The 27,955-nt window shown below is 42.9% G+C and overlaps 2 protein-coding genes and 1 long non-coding RNA gene across 3 annotated transcripts; all 3 read right to left on the bottom strand.

Moving 5' to 3' along the window:
• Positions 1–15,407, bottom strand: LOC135548641 (cytochrome c oxidase subunit 5A, mitochondrial-like). The gene is made up of 5 exons (XM_064978454.1): positions 15,244–15,407; positions 9,247–9,363; positions 8,950–9,071; positions 1,173–1,297; positions 1–131 (listed from the first exon to the last, which is right to left on the bottom strand). The coding sequence occupies exons 1-4, from the start codon at positions 15,314–15,316 to the stop codon at positions 1,184–1,186; spliced, it is 426 nt and encodes a 141-aa protein (XP_064834526.1). The 5' UTR covers positions 15,317–15,407; the 3' UTR covers positions 1–131; positions 1,173–1,183.
• Positions 12,350–15,237, bottom strand: LOC135548660 (uncharacterized). Its single transcript, XR_010456866.1, has 2 exons — positions 14,602–15,237; positions 12,350–14,211 (listed from the first exon to the last, which is right to left on the bottom strand). It is a non-coding gene; the product is annotated as an uncharacterized LOC135548660 (long non-coding RNA).
• A 7,548-nt stretch (positions 15,408–22,955) lies between the features above and the next one.
• Positions 22,956–25,449, bottom strand: LOC135548615 (uncharacterized). The gene has a single exon (XM_064978417.1). It carries the CDS (start codon positions 24,741–24,743, stop codon positions 23,886–23,888), a length of 858 nt encoding a protein of 285 aa, XP_064834489.1. The 5' UTR covers positions 24,744–25,449; the 3' UTR covers positions 22,956–23,885.
• Between the last annotated feature and the right edge of the window lie 2,506 nt (positions 25,450–27,955).

Here is a 27,955-nt window from a genome sequence, read left to right as displayed (position 1 = left end):
TCAATAGATATTTCTTTATTAAATCCATAATTTTGTACACAACAGGAGAGTGTGGATTAAATCAACATCAGACACCAGGACAAGGCAGAGACTTGAAGAGAAGTGGTTCATCTTGTTGGACACCAGATGACCTGAGGGGAAATGAAAAGGAAACATTTAATTATTTAAAATTAAGAACTGTAAAGGGCCTGAAGATGTAACATGCATTTCCCAAAACAGCATGCAGAGAGAACGTTCTCTTAAGTGTGTCGTTGAGGCATGTGTATATACTGATAGGATCAAAAGCAAGGCAGAACTGCGCTCAGGCCAGCTTTCTCCATTAAAATCTTACCTTAAAGCTGCAGTACGTAACTTTCTGGGCAACCCAACCAAGTTCACATAGAAATGGGTTATAGATCTGTCACTCATTGAAAGCAAGTCTAAGAAGCGGTAGATCTGTTATGTGCGCTATATCTATGCTTCCCAGGCTTAAGTTTAGCTTTAGCATCTTTTGGTTTTGTACACCAGCTTCAAATGGATGGACTATTTTTGGTTATGGAAAAGTTATTTCAGAGCAGTACAATGATTCTCTAAACATAACTATTTGAATTTTAGCAACCAGGAAATGGCAGAGCGATTTTCTGCACATTGCACCTTAACATAATTATTCCACAATACTGCTGTATCAGCTCCTAGAGATATTATCACCTACAGCTGCTAATATTGAAGCAGCTTATTCTAATGCACTAATTAAACCTTGAATGAACATGATTTCAATATAGGCGAATGTAGCCTATACTGTAGGTAGACTATTTGTCTTTTGATGCAGTCATCTCGGGTTTCATGTGAAGATCTTGATCCTTCGCTTGTTTAACATTTAGAGACATTGGCAACTTTGTATTTGCATTCAACTTTAAGTTATCTGGGGTCACAAAGACCGAAACATTTTGATTCTGTTTCGCGGAGATCTGTGTATAACGTCACACGGTAGGGGGGAAAACACATTTAACGGTGCACGTCGCTGTTCTACAAGTGGTTTGAGGCAGTTGGTAAATAAAATGTGCAACTTCAATAAAAGTGTTGGGACAACTTAGAGATTTAATGATGCCCCTACAAAGGTTGTAACGATGAACTTAGCCTTAAGATGCTTTTGAGGGCCCAGAGCATTTGTTTTTCAATGTGTAAGCACTCACCCAGAGGATGTCTATAATATGTCCATGCCCAGATCCTCAGGTGTGGAGATACCCAGCTCAATCAGAGTGGGCTGCAGTTCTTGAATCAGGTACGGGTAGATATCTTTGTGGGGACCAGATTTGTCCTGTTACAAAGAGAGGATGATCAAGTTCACCATAGGGAATATTACAAAAAAGGCATACAGGTTGAAGACTACAGAAGTTTCCTAAATTACTAGTATATTATGTGAATAAATTCAAAATGAAATCAAACTTATTTTACATGTTAAACACCTTTTCACAAGAAAGTGACATACAGAACAAAAATATAAAACGCAACATGTAAAGTGTTGGTCCCCATGAGCTGAAATAAGATGCCAGAAATGTTCCATATGCACATTTTACCTTTATTTAACTAGGCAAGTCAGTTAAGAACAAATTCTTATTTTCAATGACAGCCTAGGAACAGTGGGTTAACTGCCTTGTTCAGGGGCAGAACGACAGATTTTTACCTTGTCAGCTCGGAGATTCAATCTTGCAACCTTTCAGTTACTAGTCCAACACAAACCACTAGGCTACCTGCCACCCCAGCATTGCTGCTTTGCCAAGATAATCCATCCACCTGACAGGTTTGGCATATAAAGAAGCTGATTAAACAGCATGATCATTACACCATTACATCATTACACTTGTGCTGGGGACACAAGGCCACTCAAATGTGCAGTTTTGTCACAACACAATGCCACAGATGTCAAGTTGAGGGAGCGTGCAATTGGCATACTGAAAACAGGAATGTCAACCAGAGCTGTTGCCAGAGAATTTAATGTTCGTTTCTCTACCATAAGCTGCCTCCAACTACATTTTAGAGAATTTAGCAGTACATCCAACCGGTCTCACAACCACGTGTAACCACGCTAGCCCAGGACCTCCACATCCGGCTTCTTCACCTGCAGGATTGTCTGAGACCAGCCACCCGATCTGCTGATGAAACAGGAGTATTTCTGTCTGTAATAAAGCCCCTTTGTGGGGAAAAACTGATTAGCTGGACCTATGCCCTCCCAGGCCCACCCATGATGTGCCCCTGCCCAGTCATGTGAATCTATAGATTAGGGCCCAATTAATTTCAACTCATTAATCGTTGCATTTTTTTTATTCAGTATAGCATAAAAATAGATTATGCTGTGAACCTTCCTGCCAGTCAAATAAAATGTTGAAAGTGAGGAATTAGTACTAAAGGTCGAAGATTTCATAACAATCGGAAATCTGTATTTTTGCGGCGCCGATTACCATTTTTTCATATAATTTTTTTAAATACATTTATTTAACTAGGCAAGTCAGTTAACACATTATTTAATGACAACCCACTGTTCCTAGGCTAACTGCCTTGTTCAGGGGCAGAAAGACAGATTTTCACCTTGTCAGCTTGGGGGATCCAATCTTGCAACTTTACAGTTAACTAGTCCAACGCTCAAACCACCTGCCTCTCACTGCGGCTATGGAATCCTGACCTGTGCCAGACCTATTATTTGACCATGCTGGTCATTTATGAACATCTAGGCCATGTTCTGTTATAATCTCCACCCGGCACAGCCAGAAGAGGACTGACCACCCCTCATAGCCTGGTTCCTCTAGGTTTTGGCCTTTCTAGGGAGTTTTTCCTAGCCAATGTGCTTCAACACCTGCATTGCTTGCTGTTTGGGGTTTCAGGCTGGGTTTCTGTACAGCACTTTGAGATATCAGCTGATGTACGAAGGGCTATATAAATACATTTGATTGAGTTTATTTTTACACGGACAGTGCACATTAATCAACGTTTCAGTAAAAGTGCCGGTTTTTGCCAGCCGGCTAATTTTCAACCGCAGTCCCTGGGCAGGTTATTAAAAACAATTACAATATAGACAATCATTGAGCAGTGTGCACACGCAGAGCAACATAGGACAAGCAAGACGTAGCATACAGACAGAGCAACATAGAACAAAAAGAAGCAAGACAAAATTCATAAAAGCAACAAAGTGTTTCCACACCTCACAAGCTACAGACAGACAACATGGAAAGCGGCAATACACAGCTAGGGATTACGATCACAAATCTGGTTGATCTTTAGCCATGTATTCATACATTTTGTGAAAGTGTGATAGGTGGTGCAGTTGTGTCTGATGGCAGTGTATTCCAGACATGGGAAGCTCGCACAGAGGAAGTGGATTTACTAAAGGTGCTTATCCTTAAGGGAACTATACAGTCACATCTCATGGCAGACCTTGTGGATCTGCTGCCATATGTTTGGGTTTTCTGTTTAACAAAAATAATGAGTGGAGGAGACGCCAGGCGATTTAGGATCTTGAATACAAGACATGCAGTGTATTGCACAAGATTTACCCAACTCAGGAGCTCATGTTTTCTGAGGATGTAACAGTGATGATGGCTATTGGGCTTCCTATCAAGCACTTTGAAAGCCTGTTTGTAGACAGACTGAATAGGTTTTAATGTTATACAGCAAGCTTGGGCCCAACTAGTCAAGCAGTATGTTAAGTGGGGGAGTATCATAGATTTGAAGTACAGTTTTGCTACCTCTGTAGTCAAACAATTTCATATAATACAGAAATTAGCTAGGTTGAATTGTTTTTTTTTCTCCACATGCTTTAAGAGGTTGGAATCAAGTATGATGCCAAGGTACTTAAAATCAGATACCACCTGGAGCTTCTCCCCTGACATGGACATCTGGCTCAGTAGCATCTGTTGCCTCTGAAGAACATGCAAAAGTTTTTTTGCACATTGAGATGCAAACTAGAGTCACTGAGCCACTTTGTAACCTGGACCATTACAGTAGTGAGTTCTTGTGAAGCTTGTTATGTGCATGCAAAGAGCAAACATCACTATCATCTGCATACATTTGAACTTCAGACCCAGTACAGACAGAAGGCAGATCATTAATGTACAGGCTGAACAGGAGGGACCCCAGTATTGACCCTTGGGGCACGCCCACATCATAGCTAAGAGTGGGCGACAGCTCATTGTTCACTCGGAGTTCTGCCTTTAAGGTATGATTACATCCATCAAGGCGTCGGGGAAAAGTTGAACTTGGACAATTTTGTGATGAGACTCATGGTTAACAGTATCAAAAGCCTTCCTTCGGTCCAGAAACACAGCCCCAACAACACCCCCTTTGTCCATCTTGAACTTTTTCCAAAAGAAAGCAGTTGGTCGTTTCTGTGGAGTGTTTCGCTCTGAAGCGAAACTGCATGGAGTGTAAATGTGAAGGGGCTGTTGTTGAGGTGGGCAATCAGTTGTTCTGCTACACTTTGGAATTTCCCTTTGCTTCACCAATTATGTTAATTAAAAAAAGTTTGCCTTGGCCTGTCTGATTTCTTTCATCACCTTATTTCTCAACATGGTAAACCTACACCTGTCATGCTCCAATTTGGATCTTAGGGCTATTTTTAAAGCATAATCTTGTTCTTTCATCGATTTCTCCATTTAGCCAAGGAAGAGTGCTCTTTTGGCCAGGTTTGGGTTTGATTTTCTTTAGGAAACCATTTATTGTAGTCTGGATTGTGGATAGAAAAACCTGATTATCAGCTTCCACGTCTGTATAGGACAAGAGATCATTCCAGTTAATTCCCTTAAATTGCATTTTCAAAATAGTGTATTTCACTCTTAGGTATTCTTAGTTGATCCGGCTTTCTAACAGTAGAGGTTAAACCTGCTCTTAGACAGCTTTCTGGCTATAAGTGTCAGATTATGATCAGATAGCCCAGTAACCATATTTAATACTGAACACCAAATCAATTAGTGTTTTAGCGCAACAGGTCACCCTGGTTGGCCCTTTAACTAGCCGTGTAAGGTCAAAAGGTATTAGTGATCCGTTTGAGGGTTTTCCTACAAGACTTGTCTTCATAATTAATGTTAAAATCTCCCATTAAGATGAACTCTTTCCCAAAATCACATTCCCTAAGCATGTTAAACTGATCAACAAACACTTGGAAGTTGGCTTATACATTCCAATAAGGGTAAAAGACATTGCACTCCACGAGGAGCCTGCCTGTTACACAAATGCAGTAGAAGCCAAGGTAAGTTGCCAGCTAGCATTAAACTTCTTATAAAAAATATATAATCACATGGTTGATATTACTAGTTTATCTAGCGTGTCCTGCGTTGCATGTAATCAATTTAAAAAGCACATTTGCGAAAAAAGCATAATCGTTGGACGCCTGTACCTAACCATAAACACCAATGCCTTTCTTAAAATCAATACATAGAAGTATATATTTTTAAACCTGCATATTTAGCTAAAATCAATCCAGGTTAGCAGGCAATATTAACCAGGTGAAATTGTAATTTCTCTTGTGTTCATTGCATGCAGAGTCTGGGTATATGCAACAGTTTGGGCTGCCTGGCTCATTGAACTAATTTGCCCGATTTTTACATAATTATGACATAACATTGAAGGTTGTGCAATGTAACAAGAATATTTAGACTTAGGGATGGCACCCGTTAGATAAAATACGGAACGGTATCGTATTTCACTGAAAGAATAAACGTTTTGTTTGAGATGATAGTTTCCGGAGTCGGCCATATTAATGACCTAAGGCTCGTATTTGTGTGTTATCATGTTATAATTAAGTCTGATTTGATAGAGCAGTCTGAGCGATGGGAGGCAGGCTCATAATCATTCATTCAAACAGGACTTTCGTGTGTTTTGCCAGCAGCTCTTCACAAGCACAGCGCTGTTTATGACTTCAAGCCTATAAGCATAATGGCTGGTGTAACCAATGTGAAGTCGCTCGCTAGTTAGCTGGGAGTGCGCTAATAGAGTTTCAAAACGTCACTCGCTCTGAGACGTGGAGTAGTTAATCTCCTTGCTCTGCAAGGGCCGCGGCTTTTCTGGAACAATGGGTAACGCTGTGTCGAGTGTGGCCGTTGTCGATGTGTTCCTGGTTCGAGCCCAGGTCGGGGCGAGGAGAAGGACGGAAGCTATACTGTTACACTGGCAATACTAAAGTGCCTATAAGAACATCCAATAGTCATAGGAATATGAAATGGTATAGAGAGAAATAGTCCTAGAAATACTATATTAACTACAACCTAAAACCTCTTAGCTTGGAATATTGAAGTCTCATGTTAAAAGGAACCACCAATTTCCATATGATCTCATGTTCTGAGTAAGGAACTTATTAAACTTTAGCTTTTTTACATGGCACATATTGCACTTTTACTTCTCCAACACTTTGTTTTTGCATTATTTAAACCAACATGTTTCATTATTTGAGGCTAAATTGATTTTATTGATGTATTATATTAAAGTTAAAATAAGTGTTCATTCAGTATTGTTGTAATTGTCATTATTACAAATAAATTAAAATCGGCATTGGCTTTTTTTGGTCCTCCAATAAATCGGTATCGTCGTTGAAAAATCATAAATCGGTCAACCTCTAATTAGTACACCTACTAATTAAGGAGTTTGACTGTTCTTTTTGTACAGCTAGGTGAGCATGTGAGGATAAGTCTGCTTCCACCAAATATAAGAAATAGCCAAAACCCTAAAAGTCAATAGTACAGTTCCCCTGAAATAAGCAGTGTTTTACAAAGCTACTGGAATGTTAAATGTACTTTATTAGTGAATTTGTCTGTGAATGGAAGTCATTTAAGCTCAGTAATCTGTACAATTTTCAAATTTAACCACTTGGAACAAAAACACCCGAAAATGATAAACATGTAGAATGTCTCACCCATGTGGAAGCTAGGTGAATTGCAATAGGCTACCCATTTGGGAGCCAGGTCCACCCAATCAGAATGCGTTTCCCCCACAAGAGATTTATTACAGACAGAAACTACATTTCTGGGATTTTATTTCAGCTCATGAAACATGGGTCCAACGCTTTACATGTTGCATTTATATTTTTGTTCAGTATATTATGGACATTTTCTGAAATTACAATGCAAAAATGTAAATTATTTTCCATTTAGACATATGATATAAAAGCAGTGAGTATATCCAGTGTAGTTCTGTCCTTGAGCGGTTCTTGTCTAATAATGCTCTGTATTATGTCATGTTTAATGTGTGGACCCCGTGAAGTGTAGCTACTGCTTTCACGACAGCTAATGGGGATCCTAATACAGTGCAGTTAGAAAGTATTCAGACCCCTTGGCCTTTTTCCAGTTTCATCCATTTTAGAATAAGGCTGTAATGTAAGTTGTTTCCTCCCCCTCAATCTACACACAACACCCCATAATGACAAAGTAAAAACAGGTTTACAAATTTGATTTATCAATCTCTCAATATAAAAATAATTAACATATGTATTCAGACCCTTTACTCAGTAATTTTTTAAGCACCTTTAGCAGCGATTACAGCAGAGTCTTCTTGGATATGAGGCTACAAGCTTGGCACACCTGTATTTGGGGAGTTTCTCTCATTCTTCTCTGCAGATCCTCTCATGCCATGTCAGGATGGATGGGGAGCGTTGCTGCACAGCTATTTTCAGGTCTCTCCAGAGATGTTCGATCGGGTTCAAGTCCGGGCTCTGGCTGAGCCACAAAAGGAGATTCAGAGACTTGTCCCGAAGCCACCCCTGCATTCTCTTGGCTGTGTGCGTACGGTCCTGAGTGCTCTGGAGTTCAAGGTTTTGTACTTTGCTCAGTTCATCTTTCCCTTGATACTGACAAGTCTCTCAGTCCCTACCACTGAAAAACATCCCCACAACATGGTGCTGCCACCACCATGCGTCACTGTAATGATGGTGTCAGGTTTCCTCCAGACGTGACGCTTGGCATTCAGGCAAAAGAGTTCAATCTTGGTTTCATCAGACCAGAAAACCTTGTTTCTCATGGTCTGAGTGTGCTTTTAGGTGCCTTTTGGCAAACTCATAGCGGGCTGTCATATGCCTTTTTACTGAGTGGCGGTTTCCATCTGGCCACTCTACCATAAAGGCCACTCTACCATAAAGGCCACTCTACCATAAAGGCCACTCTACCATAAAGGCCACTCTACCATAAAGGCCACTCTACCATAAAGGCCACTCTACCATAAAGGCCACTCTACCATCGGGTTCTTGAACACCTCCCTGACCAAGGCCCTTCTCCCATGATTGCAGTTTGGCCGGGCGACGAGCTCTAGGAAGAGTCTTGGTGGTTCCAAACTTCTATTTAATATTGATTGAGGTCACCGTTCTTGGGGACCTTCAATGCTGCAGACATTTTTTGGTACCCTTCCCCAGATCTGTGCCTCAACACAATCCTGTCCCGGAGCTCTACGGACAATTAATTCGGCCTCATGGCTAGGACATACATATATATATACACACACGTACGTATACACACGTACCTATATGTATACACATACGTATATGTATACACATACGTATATCTATACACATACGTATATGTACGTACGTACGTGCGTGCACACACACACACACACACACCGGTGTGTGTGCCTTTCCAAATCATGTTCAATCAATAGAATTTACCACAGGTGGACTCCCAAGTTGAAGAAACATCAAGGATGCTCAATGGAAACAGGATGCACCCTAAGCTCAATTTCAAGTCTCATAGCAAAGGGTCTGAATAATTATGTATATAAGGTATGTTTATTTTTAATACCCGTTTTAGCTTTCATTATTGTGTGTAGATTGAGGGGGGGGAATAGCCTTAATCTAAAATGGATTAAATTATTGTAACAATGTGGAAAATGTCAAGGGGTCTGAACACTGACTGCACTTATACAATTCCAGAATATATACACGTTTATTTTATTGAGATGACTTCACTAGGAGTTGGTAGGGGAAGCTGTGTAGCTCACCTTGACTGCCTCGAGGATGCGGATAGCACTGGCCAAGTCATTCAACCTTCGGCAAGCACGAAGAGCTGAGTCGAGGATTTTGGGTTCAGGTACCAGGTCATAGCCAATTAGTGTGTTCATGCCTATGGGATGTGGAATAGGATTCAAGCATACACTGTTATACATTCTCAAATTTGATAGTTTAAATGTTATTTTTAGAAAGTCTATCCATTAGTCTCCAACTCAAACTGAAAGAAAGATTACTGTAGACCTTCGGCAAAAGTGCAGACTTATTTTCAATATTCTTTAGAAGATCACCTTTCTTCAGCTCCCAGGCATCGATGTCTGGCTTGCTGAAATAAGTGACCCAACGGGCATCGAACTCCTCATCTGTCTCCACCTTGGCATGGGAGTAGCATCGGGAGGCCAAAGGAGCTGCAACAAAGAAAACAAACATTAGGTCAGAGGTCGAGGCCTATTTGTAGATGCTTGACTGAAAAAAAAATATGCATACATACACACACTTCAATTCTCATGAAAAAGCAGGTGAGCCATAACCTATACCTGCTGTCAGACATCTCACTACCAGCTGATTTCAAATGCAATTTTGCATCCCAGGATGTTGTTTTAAGGACTTTGCCTGTGTGCTCCACTAAGATCTATTCAAGGGAAACTGACCTGTAAACAGCACATGCATAATTGCAATATCAAATGAAATTGTATTTGTCACATGCGCAGAACACAACAGGTGTTCACCTTACAGTGAAATGCTTACTTACAAGCCCTAACCAACAATGCAGTTTTAAATTAATTAACTTTAAAATAAACAATGAAAAGAGTAGCAGTAAAATAAGAAGTGAGGCTATATACAGGGGGTACCAGTACAGAGTCAATGTGCGGGGGCACCGGTTAGTCGAGGTAATATGTACATGTAGAGTTAAAGTGACTATGCATAGATGAGAGTAGCAGCAGTATAAAAGGCAGCGGGATACAAGTAATCAGGGTAGCCATTTGATTAAATGTTCAGGAGGCTTATGGCTTGGGGCTAGAAGCTGTTTAGAAGCCTCTTGGACCTAGACTTGGTGCTCGGGTGGTACTGCTTGCCATGCGGTAGCAGAGAACAGTCTATGACTAGGGTGGCTGGAGTCTGACCGTTTTTAGGGCCATCCTCTGACACCGCCTGGGATAGAGGTCCTGGATGGCAGGAAGCTTGGCCCCAGTGATGTACTGGACCGTACGCACTAGCCGCTAGTGCCTTGCAGTCAGAGGTCAAGCCATACCAGACAGTGATGCAACCAGCCAGGATGTTTGTTGGTGTAGCTGTAGAACGTTTTGAGGATCTGAGGACCCATGCCAAATCTTTTCAGTCTCCCGAGGGGGAATAGGTTTTGTCGTGCCCTCTTCGTGACTGACTTGGTGTGCTTGGAACATGTTAGTTTGTTGGTGATGTGGATACCAAAGAACTTGAAGCTCTCAACCTGCTCCACTACAGCCATGTCGATGAGAATGGGGGCACGCTCGGTACTCTTTTTCCTGTAGTCCACAATCATCTCCTTTGTCTTGATCAGGATGAGGGAGAGGTTGTTGTCCTGGCACCACACGGCCAGGTTTCTGACCTCTTCCCTACAGGCTGTCTCATCGTTGTCACTGTTGGGTCATCTGCAAACTTGGTGTTGGAGTCGTGCCTGGTCGTGAAGTCATGAGTGAACAGGGAGTACAGCAGGGAGTACAGCAGGGAACTGAGCACGCGTCCCTGAGGAGCCTCCGTGTTGAGGATCAGCGTGGCGGATGTGCTGTTTCCTAACCTTACCACCTGGGTGAGGCCCGTCACGAAGTCCAGGATCCAGTTTCAGAAGGAGGTGTTTAGTCCCAGGGTTCTTACCTTATTGATGAGCTTTGAGGGCACTATGGTGTTGAACGCTGAGCTGTAGTCAATGCATAGCATTCTCACATAGGTGTTCCTTTTGTCCAGGTGGGAAAGGGTAGTGTGGAGTGCAATAGAGATTGCATCATCTGTGGATCTGTTAGGGCAGTATGCAAATTGGAGTGGGTCTAGGGTTTCTGGGATAATGGTGATGTGAGCCATGACCAGCCTTTCAAAGCACTTCATGGCTACAGACGTGAGTGCTACGGGTCGGTAGACATTTAGGCAGGTTACCTTTGTGTTCTTTGGCACAGGGACTATGGTGGTCTGCTTGAAACATGTTGGTATTACAGACTCAGACAGGGAGAGGCTGAAAATGTCAGTGAAGGCACTTGCCAGTTGGTCAGCGCATGCTCAGAATTCACGTCCTGGTTATCAGTCTGGCCCTCCTTGTGAATGTTGACCTGTTTTAAAAAGATCTTACGTCGGCTGCGGAGGATGGCAGGTAGCCTAGTGATGAGAGCGTTGGACTAGTAACCAAAAGGTTGCATGATCGAATTCCCGAGCTGACAAGGTAAAAACAATAAAAATCTGTTCGGGGGCAGAACGAGGCAGTTAACTGTTCCTAGGCCGCCATTGAAAATAAGAATTTGTTCTTGACTGACTTGCCTAAATTTAAATTAAAAAGGAGCATGATCACAGTCATCCGGAACAGCTGATGCTCTCATACATGTTTCAGTGTTATTGCCTCGAAGCGAGCATAGAAGTAATTTTGCTCGTCTGGTAGGTTCGTGTCACCGGGCAGCTCTCTGCACTATCCCAGATCAAGAGCAGTAGATGGTGTAGGACATGACCATACACTGGTTTGACCGCAAGGTCTAGAGTTTCTGCGCATTGTTGTGCACCATTGTTGCCAACTTAACGACTTTGCTGCTATATTTAGCGAGTATTCAGACCCCTCTAGCCACATTTAAAAACCATTTTTTTGACTAGAGACAAATTTAACGACTTTTCCCTGGTGTTATTGGAGACCAATGTGAAAGCACGTATTGTTCTTACTCTTCTCAATGAGCAGCGGGTGCTGCAGTGGGCCCCACCCCCGTCCCAAAGCACTCAGACGGCCCAGTCATCACGCAGTAGTCCCTCCCAGCTGCAGTCAGAGCAGGAGATGTTGACCCCTCCGCGTCCAGACTGCAAATGAATCACGCATGCGGGAAGTCGCCGCTGGCTGATCCCGGCCTGGCTTACATTCAGGGCGGGATGTAATTGTAAAATGTTTTGTCTAAAATAAAATCACTGCACAAAAAGAAATCACTGCATTTGACTCACACAGCCTCAGTCACTTACTCACCTTGTCCACTGTGTGCGTGCCTCTGTGACATAAGCTAAACATCTAGCTGGCGAGCTCATGTCTCAGTCTAAACTATACACAAAAATACAGAAAGGAGTGGGAATCAAACCCTGAATTCAAAGGCTGGGTGAAGCCATTTATTGGAGATGATACACAGGCATACTGCCTGTATTGTAAGGCTGATTTCTACACTAAACGTAGTGATGTAAAAAAAAAAAAAAAAAACGACAACTCAAAAACATACTCAAAAGGTAGAGCCTTATAACAGTTCCACCCAAAACAAGCTGCCATTTATGGTTAAAAAAAAACTTCTCTGCATAAAATGCTGAGGCCACAATGGCATTAGCTATCGCTGAACACTGTACCTACCATGCTGGCATGTGATCACATTGGAGAAGCATGTAGAGCTGCTTTCTCAGACTCCTCTGCTGCTACCCACTTCAAAATGCACAGGACAAAGTGCACAGAAATGATTAATGGTGTTCTAGCACCATACTTTCTGAAAAGGTTGGTCGCAGATGTGGGTGGCCAGCGTTTCAGCCTCCGATGAGTCCATGGATGCAAGTGTTTCTAAGTACCTGGGAGTTGTGATAAGGTACTTTAGTGAGTCCAAGCAGACAATTGTACTGACATTTCTGGGGCTCGTTGAGTTGGACATGCCAAATCTATAGCCCGTGCTATTGTGGCTTTCCTCGAGAAGTGTTGTCTTAAGAGAAACTCCTGGGGATAGGGACTGAATGCCTCTTATGACAGGGATTAACAATGGGGTCCATAAAGTGCTGAAGGAAGAGTATAGCCTCATATCTGGTTCTTATTCGCTGTGTGTGCGCGCCACTCTGCAGCTTGCTGTAAGTCATGCTTCCAATGACACCATCTCCCGTAGTGTGGAGTACTTGGTACGAGTGACTTGTAACTGGTTTTTAGTGTCTCCAAAGCGCAGGGAGGCCTACACGGTCATATATGAGACCAACAACTGTGGGGAGAAACCTTTACAGATAACCAAGGTGTGTGCCACACGTTAGCTCTCCATTGAATCTGCGGTTTCATGCATTTTGGACCAGTGGGAGGAGCTTAGGCTGCATTTCGCAGTCACCAAGTCCAGTGAACACTGCTACATGGCTGAGGTTTTATACTCCATGTACAGTGATCCTCAAAACATATTGTATCTGACTTTTTTGAAGTCAGTGCTGGGTGAGGTACAGTTGGCCATCAAGGCTTTTGGAGGGAGAGCCAGTAGATCCTCTTAAGCTTGGTTAGCCTGATCAAGTCTGTGAGCAGCGGGGTGCTGAATCCACTGGCAAATGTTGATGTAAGCAAAGGGCCAATAGATGGATACATCAGTCCCAAACCGTACCTTGGTTACATTTAAGTCAAAGGCAGTGGAGCTCCACCTTGCGCCTGAGGATGAAAACAATGTCCGAAAGCAGTGTGTAGCCTTTACCATTTCCCTCACTAATGAGTTGAGGGTGAGATTGCCAGACAACATCGAAGCATTGCAGTACATGTCAGATTTCAATGTGGAGGAAACGCTAAAGCGCAATAAGAGCCCTGGAGAAATAGAAAAAAAATAGCCAAGCTCCTTGGCTACTCCACTGCCGGGATAGACAAGATTGTCCAGCAATGGTGTGCCAGCCATCTTAGTAAGTGGAACGAGACAAAAACACACACTGGGCTTCTGGAGTGAGTTTTGGAAGTTCAGGGATGCTGCTGATATCAACCCGTTTCAAGAACCTTCCATGGCTGCTGTGTCTGTGTTGTCCTTGCCACACTCGAATGCTGAAGTCGAGAGAGTATTCAGCCAGATGAGTGGTAAAAAGCAAACTTAGAAATCTGATGTCCTTGCAGACCCTTAACTCCATCCTGTACATTTGATATGGACTGAAGCCGTCTGGTGAGGCTTGCTATGAGCACCAGCTGCCTGATAATGTTTTGCAGCTTTTTGGCACATCAGCTGCTTACTCATTTAAGTCAGCTCCCTCAGTTGCTGAACCTGCCAGAGAGCCTTGACAAAAATGACGATGACCCACTCTTTCTGTGAGCCAGCACAGCCTGTGTGAGTGAGGGGGGTCTGGGAAAAAAAAAAAATAATAATAATTAGGGCCAGATTCATTAACATAATTCTCACATTGCCATTGACAGTTTTTTCTAATGTCTCTTTTTGGTCCATTTAGATTGTATAAAAATGTAAAACATGTTATGGTTAAACATGTTCATGTTTTACTGTGACTTGTAGTGGACCAAGTGGACTAGATGGACCATAAGGTTAAAACCCAAACCAAATAAATAAAAATAATTTAAAAAACTAAGTAACTCCGCCAGTGTCTCTTTTGGGTCACTTTTGCCAGTCCCAAGCCCGGATAAAGGAGGAGGGTTGGAATTGTGACATAATTTAAAAAAGATAGACAGATGAAAGTTAAATTTGTAGTTCTAAACCGTTATTTGATTGTTAATTACTCACTTTATTGTCTCTCCCGCGACGTTATTCTTCTCTCCGACAGCGTCCATCACAATTACATGCACATGGCCAATTATGCAAATTAGGTGACGATGTCATTTAGCGACTTTTAGGACAGCCAATAGCTACTTTCCTTACTGAGGAGTTGGCAACACTGCTGTGACTCCCTCAAAAAAACGAATCATGGGTCATCACAAGGACACATGCTAAAGTTAACTAGCTGTCTGATGGTTCTATACATTCACACTGGATATGGCATCAATTTAAGACCGTGAAAACTCTACACTTTATGGGCACCAAGAAATGTTACTTTAGATCAAATGAAAATCAGTCACCCTGACGCAAACGTTAGTCCCATTGACTTAGCTTTAGCTAGCTAGCTATATAGCTAATGCCATCTAGTCTATCAGCGGTGTATGATCAGAATACATTTGTGACTTCATAATTAACGCAATGCTTCGAATTAATATATATATATATCATGTCGAGTTTTGTTTAGACTATCGTAACGTTACATACCATTTACGACTAACGTTAGCTAGCTTGATGGCTACTTGCTATGGACAACTGGCAAGCAAGCTAACACGAAAGGCAAACCGTTTTATGAATAAATATACAATTAATAGGCTTTGCAGTCAATCCTACCCGAGTAGCATGGTCGTGTCCGCGTTAAACTCCGTACCCCAGAGGTTGAAAGTCGAACAACAGGTCTGAACATCTTGCCGACCGGTGAGAATTAGTGGCTAACGGTGTCGTATGCTAAGGAACCGATTCAGAGGTTCCTTAAAACAAGGGGAGCAATTGCGTCTGCGCAAAACCGCAGGGCCTACGTGCTAGGAGACAACCGCGCGAGGTAGGCTGTTATCAATAAATGCATACAATGAACATACACATTCGGGTAATACATTCAACCCAGGGTCGTTGCAACATAATAGCTGTAAATAGACACTCCCATAGCAGTGTTAACCTGCCTAACGCAGTAAATAAACTGCGAGGCTCCATTACCCACTGATAACTGGGGCATTCGAAGGTCTAAGGCACTGCACTGCATCTCAGTGTTAGGTGTCACTACAGACCCTGGATCGATTCAAGGCTGTATCACAATCGGCCGTGATTGGGAGTCCCACATGGCGGCGCACAATTGGCCCAGCGTCCTTAGGGTTTGCACGGAGTAGGCCGTCATTTTGTAAATAAGAATGTTCTTAACTGGCTTGCCTAATTAAATAAAACAATTAAAACAGGGCATTGCTTGCAGTATGGTTTGAAGCATATTAAACGATCTTTCCTATCAGTGAGAAATCATTTTAGAAAAACAAAGCTTCAATTGATACACACCTTTTTATAGGGTTAGGGTTCCCAGACGGCCATATGTCCATGTTACAGCGCTTGTGTACAGATGGAAGAGAGATTGGACGACCTGTGCTAATTAGCTATCCCTCTTTGAACACCTGTGTGTAACCGGACAGCCTGGTCACATTGACTAGACGTAAAATAGTAAACGCCAATCTGGGACACTCAAATAAGTATATGTTATGTCTGGTATGTTTACATGAGACAGAAGGTTACTTAGGCCAAAAACTAATGGAGGGTGGGTGTATAACATGAACATCTAGGAATCTAAGGGTTGTGTGTTAATCTCATCATCGACAATTTTAGCGTTTGAACTGATTAGCAACTTTGCAGCTGCTTACTACCTGTTAGCTAAACTCAGCAAAAAAAGAAACATCCCTTTTTCAGGACCTTGTCTTTCAAATATAATTCGTAAAAATCCAAATAACTTCACAGATTGTAAAGGGTTTCAACACTGTTTCCCATGCTTGTTCAACAAACCATAAACAATTAATGAACATGCACCGGTCGTTAAGACACTAACAGCTTACAGACAGTAGGCAATTAAGGTCACAGTTATGAAAACTTAGGACACTAAAGAGGCCTTTCTACTGACTCTGAAAAACATCAAAAGAAAGATGTCAAGTGTCCCTGCTCATCTGTTGAATTTGCCTTAGGCATGCTGCAAGGAGGCAGGAGGACTGCAGATGTGGCCAGGGCAATAAATTGCAATCTCCATACTGTGAGACAGTGACAGAGACAGCCTAAGACAGTGCTACAGGGAGACAGGACGGACAGCTGATCGACCTCGCAGTGGCAGACCACGTGTAACAACACCTGCACAGGATCGGTACATCCGAACATCACACCTGCGGGACAGGTACAGGATGGCAACAACAACTGCCCGAGTTACACCAGGAACGCACAATCCATCCATCAATGCTAATACTGTCTGCAATAGGCTGAGAGAGGCTGGACTGAGGGCTTGTAGGCCTGTTGTAAGGCAGGTCATCACCAGACATCATCGGAAACAATGTCGCCTATGTCGCCACAAACCCACCATCGCTGTACCAGACAGGACTGGCAAAAAGTGCTCTTCACTGACTAGTCACAGTTTTGTCTCACCGGGGGTGATGGTCGGATTCGTGTTTATCGTCGAAGGAATGAACGTTAACACAGAGGCCTGTACTCTGGAGCGGGATCGATTTGGAGGGTCTGTCATGGTCTGGGGCGGTGTGTCACAGCATCATCGGACTTAGCTTGTTGTCATTGCAGGCAATCTGAACGCTGTGCGTTACAGAGAAGACATCCTCCCTCATGTGGTACCCTTCCAGCAGGCTCATCCTGACATGACCCTCCAGCATGACAATGCCACCAACCATACTGCTCGTTCTGTGCGTGATTTCCTGCAAGACAGGGATGTCAGTGTTCTGCCATGGCCAGTGACGAGCCCGGATCTCAATCCCATTGAGCACGTCTGGGACCTGTTGGATTGGAGGGTGAGGGCTAGGGCCATTTCCCCCAGAAATATCTGGGAACTTGCAGGTGCCTTGGTGGAAGAGTGGAACAGTTCTCACAGCAAGAACTGGCAAATCTGGTGCAGTCCTTGAGGAGGAGATGCACTGCAGTACTTAATGCAGCTGGTGGCCACGCCAGATACTGACTGTTACTTTTGAGTTTTACCCCCCCCCCCCTCTTTGTTCAGGGACACATTATTCAATTTCTGTTAGTCATATGGCTGTGGAACTTGTTCAGTTTATGTCTCAGTTGTTGAATCTTGTTATGTTCATACAAATATTTACACATGTTGAAAATAAACGCAGTTGACAGTGAGAGACGTTTCTTTTTTTGTTGAGTTTACTTTGCATCTACTTATTATGTTAGCTAACCTTAACTCTAACCCTAACTCCTAGCCTAGCTAACATTAGCCACAACAAATTGAAATTCGTAACATATCATACGCACTGCAAAATCGTAACATATTGTACAAATTGCAATTTGTAACATATCATACAAAATGTAAGGTCATTGGACTAACATGCTGAACACACTGCTCACGTCCCATGCGTGAGCTTTGCAAAATAAATCTACACATACATATTATTCAATCATTGCACCATACTGCTCACGCACGCCAACAAACGTCTACATTGCCAGGTGCTAACATAGAAGCAACTTCTATTTGTGGCGCAGAACGCACTGCAAGTCCTGCCTCTCATCTCCTCATTGGCTTTGAGAAGCATTTGCCCAAGTTCCATCTCCTCATTGGTTATACCCACGTGGGTGCCTGAAAGATGAACGGAGGTCGGTGGTGGTAATACACCTTATGAAAGTTAGTTGCCAATAGCCATATAAAGTCCAAAGAAGAAAAAGCTTGGAAGAAGGAGAGATGACTAGAAATGATTCGGTTGGCCGTTTTATGTGTGGATTGATTGTCATAGTAGAGGACCTTGTGCATTTCAGGTAAAATAACAACTCAACATTTATATCCCAGGACAAATTAGCTAGCAACAGCAAACCAGCTAGCTAAATTGCCATAAATGTTAAATGCTTTTCGACCTGTCCACAAATTAATATAATTAGTTTAGAGTTTTTATTTTTCAAGCTGCGTGTCGTGATTGTGTTTGGTGTGGGGGGACACAATCAGTTTGCGGACGCACGCGAGTGCCCGGTATGGTGTAAGGAGAAACGTTAAAGTCCAATATTGGGCTAGGGCCCTATACATTAGACTAAGTGCGATAACTTGAGGATCATCAATCAAACAATGTACTGAACAATTTTACAAATTTTTGTGCCAAAACAAAAGTTTTCCATCATCTAGTCCCTTAAACGGCCTGAAAATGAAACATATAGAGCTATATTATTATTTACTGATGTCCTCTCCAAATGTAGGCGTCTATAATATTTCACTTCCACCAGAGGGCAGCAACAGTCAGTTCAAGTCACCAAATTGACAGCTTTCACAATTTTACCTTACCAATGTAACACAATGAGGGACGGTTTCCTGGACACAAGACTAATTTACTCCTGGACTAAAAAGCTATTTCAATGGAGATTATCTGAGAGTTTTGAGAGAGCATCAGAAGATGACCATACTTCTTTAAAAAATTATTAAAGCCACCATTTAGGCAACAAACAAAAAAATCTTAATTGTCAAATTTAACCCACTTTTCTCATTCAATCATCAGCTTGCACATCAGAAATGGAATTTGGGGGTATAGATCAATTTGTTCTATATAAAATGTCAAACCAACTAAAGTCCCATCATTTTGCATTCTGGCCCGCTACAATTTTAGAGCATATAAATCAGGGGCACAATGGTCTCTGCTATTCTCAAAAAAATGTACTTTGAATTCTGGCAGCCCTTTATTCAGTATTTATTATCTGCACTTACAGCTTTGACTTCAGCACTGCAATTACATCCTCAGCTGCACTGATGAATCCAACATGGAGGAATTTGTTTTTTGAAAATACATTTTGAGACACTTACCAGGGAGGAGCTGTGACCTGGTTTGTTCATGCTGATTGCCCCCAGCCTGCCAGTTATATTGCAATAAGACATTTTCAATGACTGTTTGAGTGTGCCTCTTAATCCGTGGTGTACAAAGTGAAGAAGGAAATAAGAGTGTGGGGGAAAAAGTGATTAACTCCATCTATTCTATTCTTGACACAAGATGGAGGAGGTATTCCCCCCTGTCATAATCCATAGTTTTCTCTATTGATGAACATATTCCCTGTATGGTCATTCATTAATACCTCCGTGCTGCGCCCAGCTAAACCTTACGTTTTTTTCTGGCATAATCACATAATCAATCACTGTCCCATTCCCTGACTAGGGAGATGGAGAGTGAAGGGGGGGGGGAGAGAAAACCCTTTGGCCTGTCTTCCCAAGCAAGAGGAATAGTGTGTTCAGTGGGGCTAACACAGGCAGAAAGCAACATAGGCCCCGTAAATATTCAATTGAAAGGATTCCCAGATAAGGGAATGGAGGCAGCACCCATTCTTCTAGATAAGAAAAGATGGAACCATCTGGAGGCAGGGAGATAGCAAACTCCCACGCCATCCGAGAGACCTCGCTCTCATCTCTTGCGGGGGGGCAGAGTGCACACTTTTATCACAAGTTCAAAATGAATTCTCATTCTCTATGCAGTGGAAGAGGACAGGGGGATACCTGGTCAGTTCAACTGAAATGTGTCTTCCGCATTTAACTCAACTACTCTGAATCAGAGCGGTGCGGGGGGCTGCCTCAATCCACATCCACATCATTGGAAGGTTTTGGCAAACAAAAAAGGATTATGATTCATCAATATTAAAAAATATTTATTATTAGTAGTAGTTGTAGTACACTGGACAAAAATATGAACACAACATGCAACAATTTCAAAGATTTTACTGAGTTACAGTTCATATAAGGAAATCAGTCAATTTAAATAAATATATTAGGCCCTAATCTATGGATTTCACATGAGATCTGCTGGTCACAGATACCATTAAAAAAAAAGGTCGGAGCTTGGATCAGAAAACCAGTCAGTATCTGGTGTGACCACAATTTCCCTCATGTAGCACGACACATCTCCTTCACATAGAGTTGATTAGGCTGTTGATTGTGTCCTGTGGAATGTTGTCCCACTCCTCTTCAATGGCTGTGCGAAGTTGCTGCATATAGGCGGGAACTGGATGACGCTGTCGATCCAGAGAATCCCAAACGAGCTCAACGGGTGACATGTCTGGTGAGTATGCAGACCATGGAAGAACTGGGACATTTTCAGCTTTCAGGAATTGTGTACAGATCCTTGCGTCATGGGGGCCATGCATTATCATGCTGAAACGGTCAGCATTCCAATTGCACACTCACTCAACTTGAGACATCTGTGGCATTGTGTTGTGTGACAAAACGGCACATTTTAAAGTGGTATTTTATTGTCCCCCAGCACAAGGTATACCTGTGTAATGATCATGCTGTTTAATCAGCTTCTTGATATGCCACACCTGTCAGGTGGATTGATTATCTTGACAAAGGATAAATGCTCACTAACAGAGATGTAAACACATTTTGTGAACAAAGTTTGAGAGAAATAAGCTTTTTGTGCTTATGGAACATTTCTGGGATCTTTTATTTCAGCTCATGAAACATGGGACACTTTACATGTTGCGTTTATATTTTGGTTTAGTGTAGTTGTAGGGCTATATGTTTTAGGAGGATACCACTTGACGTGTTCCATATAAAAAGCTGTGGTACTTCATAGAAAACCAATGTCATTGGGGAAATAGACTTCCAGCTTGTGTATCCTTGTACGCCACAGGCTCATATCGTGCCTTGTTGTCTCGTCTGATATGCTATTTCTCACCAGCCACATGTGATTTGGCTGTAGGGTAATGCTTTGTCACAGTGTTTTATCTGTCCTCTCACTCAGGCATACACTATCCAGTTCTCCCTAATTACCCTCTCTGCATTTTACACTTGGCCCAGAATTCGTCATGCCTGATAACGGATTGAGCAGGTCGATCGGAGATTTACTTATAGAGCCTCTATCTATGTGACCTGCATCACTGACCGGCCGTCCTTCAGGCTTCTCACTGGAAGCTGTTAACTGTATGATAACAGCGACCTGAAGTGATAACCTTCTCCAGTCTTGAGGACACACATTTTGTTCCATATGGGCTTTATTGCAGTCGCAGCATTTCTTTATTCAACCTTGGGTTCTCTGCTTTGCTCAGATTAATTTAATGGGTTTGAGAAGGAGGTTAATGGCTGTGTCCGCTCTAGACAGTGAAACACATGCAGACCTTTGCTACAAAAGCACTGTTTGGCATTTCATTATTTTTTTTTAATTATTTTGAAAGATGTCATCTCAGCCAAAATATTAGTAGTGCATGGGCTCACACTTGTAATTGTTCAAAACTATTTCCAGCGCTCTAAAGGCAGTTTGATAAATGGATTGTATAAGGCTTGTGTTGTGTTGTCCTTGCAGATTTTCATTATGATGAAGAGAAAGGACACTTCATTCCATTTGTAAAAGGTTATCATACTCAGCAGGCATGGCTGATATAGAACTAATACCTCTTGGGAAGTGTAATCTTGGTTTGGGACAGTATCTAATCATTTTTGATAAAGGATAACCTTCTTACACTTATCTGTATTTGAATGAGTTGTCCATAACAGATGGAGCTAGGACTACTTGACTCCTTTTCGGGTCAGATGTACAGTATCCCATAAGATATAGGGAAGGGGAGGTTACTCTGAAAATATAGTTTACCAAGCTACCAATTACTTCACACTGGAAGAAGATGTTAAAGAAAAATACCTCTCAAAAATTATATTTTGGTATTTGTTTCATTAGCCCACTGTTGATACGGTTCCAAAATGTTTTGCAAATACTCAAAGATCGTATTTAACATCATGTGTAATTTAGCCTATTCAACACGAAAACTGTTACAAGTGAGAATTAGGCAGGTCTGATGCCGTAAAAGCGAGGAAATTCTTGCCTACTTCACCAATATTTTCTTTGTGTGTAGTTCGTTAGCTACACCTCTAAAAGTTAATTAACTACTGAAAACACTACCAAGATTTGAATTGAGTTCCACTAACAAATGTAATTAAATTACTTGTTGAATTACATGTAGTTCACTACTCCCAAACACTGCATACGATATCCTCTACGTGAACACTAGCACTGTAGTAATGGTATGGAGTTGAGTCTGCTGCTATGGTTTCATATTCTGGTGGGACACTGACTGTGTTTAGTTATATCAAGCCTAGTTTTGATCCTTTTCTCTAGTGTGCCGCAATGTAGTGTTGTAATCTTAATGATAATCTGTCCCTGCATTTCAGCCCCCAGCATCTGTCAGGCTGCTTGGTTCTGGAGCTGCGTCTTATCAGGGGCCATGTCATTAAATCAGCTGTCTCTTAGACAAATTTCACTCCCGTTACTCTTATCAACACATCAGCATGCTGTGATTTCCTTTTCAATCTGGACTTTGTACAGCACTATAGGCACGTCTGAGGGATAGAAATACAAAACAAAAAGGCTTTTCCTGCATATAGTTTATTTGAATGTTTGGATATTTGAAAACATGATACATTTGTCATATTATGGATAGTTTAGAAATGAATGCGCTTTATGTATATTGTCCCCCCGTTTGAAGGTGCCATAAGTATTTGGACAAATTCACTTATTGTGTTATAGTGTATAAAATGTAGACTATTGTAAGTGCCTTTGTTAAAACACTTATGACACCTTCAAATGGGGGGATTAGATGCATAAAGTGCATTAATTTCTAAATGGTAAAACGGATATGTATGAAAATACCCTCAAATTAAAAGTTGACATAGTCTATTGTTGCATCATATGAAACATTTGATCTCAAATCCAAAATGATGGCGTGTAGAGCCAAATGAAACATGCTAGCTTCCCTGTCCAAATATATACGTAGGGGAGTGTAGATATTCTGTGTATTCATTACAACATTGTGGACCTACCTTGTGCATTTGAACAGATTTGCAGTTGTAGGATATAATTAGGAAAACCGAACGACAATGTTCAAAAGGTATTGTCAGTCTACTGAAAGCAGAAATCTGGGATCTTGGGTGATTGGTCGCTCTGTGTTGTGTTGTGTTGATGATTTAAAATGTGATGTAAAGTGTGCTGTCATGTCTAAGCTTTTACAGTGTGACATATAGTATGATGACATTAAGTATATCTGGGCACAAAGGCGAACGATTGATTGTGCTGAGAAATGGGTTCAAGAAATGTTGTATCTATAAAGACAAGCTTTCAGGTCCTATTTTGACTGACCTCTGGAGGATGGGGTGGGCAGGGTGCTCAGTTCTCCTCAGAAAGCACTGTTCTGTCTGAGTGAATGTTCTGATTGTTTCAGCACTGTGCTTGAGTGGAGGGCAGTGCAGAATGAACTCCTCTGATCCTTCCCACTCGACTGTTTGATACCAGTTCAATCAGTCAGTTAGCCAGGGGGGTGGACAGAACCAGAGTCCCCTCGTCCAAACCCAGACACACTCTCTTAGAGTCAGGGAAACTACTGTATGGGGACAGACCAAGAGGTCTCTTGCTGGCTGTCTGTAGGGCATCCACACCGTCTCTGTCCTCCCAGAGAGCACTGAGGGTCTCAGGGGGCTGGTAGCCGGGCTCCTGCGGGTCCAGGGGGTCTTTGGACAAAAGGATGCTGATGGAGGGGACGGTCCTGTGAACAGTCATCTCCGATGCCCCCCCTTCTTTGCTCTCCCACACCTCCCTCACACCCTTGTAGCGCAGCTTGGTCAGCTGGTGCAGAGACCCCACTTTTCTCTTCATGATCTCAGCGCATGTGATGGTCTTGGTGACGGCACGACCTGACCCAGAGAAAACAACCTGCCTCAGGCCACCGCCTCCACTAACCCCAACACCACTGACATCCCCCTGCATGCGAGCCATGGCAAAACCCATGAGGTTACGGATCTTACTGCCCTCCTTGACACGCATTTCCAACACTCCTGAGGCCAATCCTGGGAAGGGGCACGGGCTGGCCTCCTCTGTGCGACACACCTTCTTGAACCCATCCTGGCCCGGTTTGAGTGCGGCGGGAGGTGGAGTTAGATGTGTAGGCAACGGAGTGGGCTGTGTGTTGGAAACACTGTTGACAGTGCAGGAGGGCTGCCCACTGTAAGGCTGAACCTGATATACTGGGCACCTAGCTGGGGTCACACCAGTTTCCATTGGGACCTGTGTATTCCCGCCAGGTCCGGTGCATGGTCTGACAGAGTCCCTGACCTGATACTGTCTTTGAATGTTGGCCACTCCAACTCCACAGTCGGAATACATCTCTTCACTCCTGTATCTTCTCCAATCATAAAAGTCCAGTCAGCGACTCGTACTCATATGGGATCCAGCACAGCATTGTTTTCTTATTCTCGTTATAGGTTTCTTTTTTCTGTAGACGTTTGCGAAAGTTTCAAGGCTTTAGAAAGGAATATTATCCAGCTTGCAGAAAGTGCTTTCAATGGAGTCTTTTCATGCTGCTTTACAGACAGCTGAAAAAATAAGATAAACGCTGGGTGATGAATTAAGAATACAAATGGGGCAATTCAAGACGTAAAAAAGAACCTTGAAAATGCATACATTCTCAGCTGAAGTGTCCTTTCTCTTGTTTTCTCTCGATGAGCTTTTATCCTTGTAACCTGGATACTTCGATGCTTCAGTCTAACTTTTCAAGAGAACTGCTACTTTATACAACACACTCAATATACCTCTCACTTAGGGTTCAGATCCCACATTGATCAGTTGGATTCACATCATTCATATCATCAACTCTCATCTCACTTTCTGGGACGGTCTAGTTGATTAGCGTCGCTTCTCCTTTCGTGGACCTCTTGGCCAAGGTGCTCTGTGGGAGCTGTCACCCTCAGGGCTGTGCCAGGGGTGGCTGTAGGCTGGAACCCTGGGCGTCCTGCCTGGAACTCTGTGTCTCTGTCTCCAGTTATGCTCTAGAAAGTGTGCCCTCTGTTTCCCCACAAAGAGACGTAAGGGACAGGAGCTGCTTCACAAATGCTCGCAGGAGGAGTGTCTACTCTGTGTGGTTGAGGGGGAGCATGAGGAAAAGGGGGGACAGCCCTCTTAAAGGCACAGGCATTTCATATCTCAGATGAACACTTTCCCTCCACAATGGGGGGGGGGGGGGGGTTATATCCCTTTTAAGAGCCGGAGCGAGCGCAGATCCCGGGCAACTTTGTCAATCTCTTTAGAGGACGTTTCAGTGCATGTGTTCAATGTACATGACTCAGTGAAGCTTTAAAAATGCATTTTCAGCTGTGAAACAATGAATTACATTAGCAAGGTTATAATTGAAAACATAATTCAAAGGGCTAGTTAAAGTCAGCGGCATTATATTGCACTGTACTTAGCCTTTATCCTATTAGATGTTTTTGTCCATTACCATTTACATAATGTGGTGTTAATGGCTTCATTGTTCAAGCAATCATGAGTCCACTGAGGTGCATGTCTCTCATGGATGAGTTGTTATGTTGTTACCAGGTTGGAAACAACCTCATGATGATATAGGACATGTGGATCACAGAAGCATAGAGCCATTACTTCTATCACCAAAGTATTGTTGTGATGGGGCATGGATAGGTCTGCACATTAGTGTGCTGGAGGCACCTCCAGGTGAGATGGTGTCGTAGTGGTGACAGGTGGGCTAATAAGCAGACTAATGGACCCTCCATCACCAGAGGAGGGCGCTCACACTCTCCTGTCCCGGCCCAGACAGCTGCAGCGTCTCTGAGCCCAGCCTCCTGGAAGACAGGTGGATTTGTTTTGGCCTGTGACTGACAGATGGGAAAATTGGTAAAGACAGCCCACTGAGGCTGAACCTATGAGGCTAGGAGAGAGGCACAGAACTCCTAACTGTTCTCCAATCACTCCTCTGTGGGCACACACCGGGAATAAGAACCACGCAATATCTGGGACTAGTCCATGAAGGTAATTCGCATTGGCGTGGGTATTATTTTGGATCCCCAAAGGAAAATCTAAGAAAATAAGGAGGTTTGTTGTTTTCACACATGATGGTATTGTTTAAATCAGTATTAAATGTTGTGTTCTAGTCCAAGTTTCTAGGATTGAGAAGCTCCATTTCTTCACCAATGAAAAATCCATTGTTTCTTTTCTCACCAACCACTTTATTATAGCCAATGTGTGCGTAGCTCAAATGCATGGGACTGGAGAGCTATTCATCATCTGAACCCATTCTACCCACTGCTGGAGACATAGCAGCAAACGTCTCTGTCTTCTTTCTACTCGGATATAGAGAAGGAGGAGGGAGTTGGGGGACCAAACCAAAGTGATCATTCTGCTGTTTGGGAGAAATTACCCTCATCAGTCATAAGGAGATGCACAGCTGCCTAAGGAGATCTGGTGATGTTACTGCATAATAAACTGAGAGAGAGAGAGAGAGAAGAGGGCTGATTTAAGTGCCCAGAGGTTAAACTACATGATAAAAAGCTGCCAGTAATCACTCCCACTTCACAACCTGTTTTTAGCACCACATTTGAACCTCAATTTAACCTGAAAAAGCTCTCTGCTTAGGGGGAAAATATAGATTTATGAATCCGGTGTTTTTAAGAACTCAATGTCTTCATCGAGAGAAAAAAAGCCATTTCATTTGATTGTGCGTTGGAAAAATGATGATCTATTCTCTATTTTCGAAATCACTACATGAAAACATCGCACATTTCCATCAGACTGTATTTGTACCTTTTTCGAGAGAGAGAAGCTTTTTAAAATGGTGGTGGTGTTTAATGACAGAGAGAGCAGTAGCAGCTCACGCTTGGTCACTCACCCTCTCACACCTCCTCCATGGCTGCCCTCTGCTCCCAAACCTCTCCAAACACTTACTCCTACATTTTGTCTGTTCTCCTGACACCTCTGCTCTGACTGCAGGCAGGCAGGCACTCTATCTCTCCCAAATACTGTTCTCTGACCATGTAGTTTACTCTACCTTCAGGTTCTATCAGCCTTCTCTGCTGCGTGTATACCAGCATTTATTCACGCACAAAAACAATTTATTCTTAAAGACTGTGACAAATAGCAGTTGTTCTGTCTAGCTCCTCTCTGCTTACCTTGGATGGCATAGCTGCTGGTGTTATGAATTGTAACACGGACAGTTGTTTTGTTTCTGTACTGCAGAGTAGTCGGAGAGGGGCTTGTGTTGCTGGCAGAATTGCACACAGCCTCACAGTCCTCACTGTGCCAGCCTCCCGCTCGCTTTACGATAACCGCAAGAGTTTCACGGTCATCAACCAATGCTGGCCTGGAGGCTGTCATTTCCCTCAGTGTGGAGCTCGCCCGCGGCTCTGCTGCCGTTCAGCCCCACAAACTCCCAGCCTGCCTCAGTGGGGTACAGAGTTGCTCTCCACACACACACACACACACACACACACACACACACACACACACACACACACACACACACACACACACACACACACACACACACACACACACACACACACACACACACACACACACACACACACACA

Source organism: Oncorhynchus masou, chromosome 1 (assembly GCF_036934945.1).
Source record: "Oncorhynchus masou masou isolate Uvic2021 chromosome 1, UVic_Omas_1.1, whole genome shotgun sequence".
Classification (NCBI taxonomy): Eukaryota; Metazoa; Chordata; class Actinopteri; order Salmoniformes; family Salmonidae; genus Oncorhynchus; species Oncorhynchus masou.
Note: the sequence above shows the minus strand (reverse complement) of the source record. Positions and strands in the feature narration are given on the sequence as shown.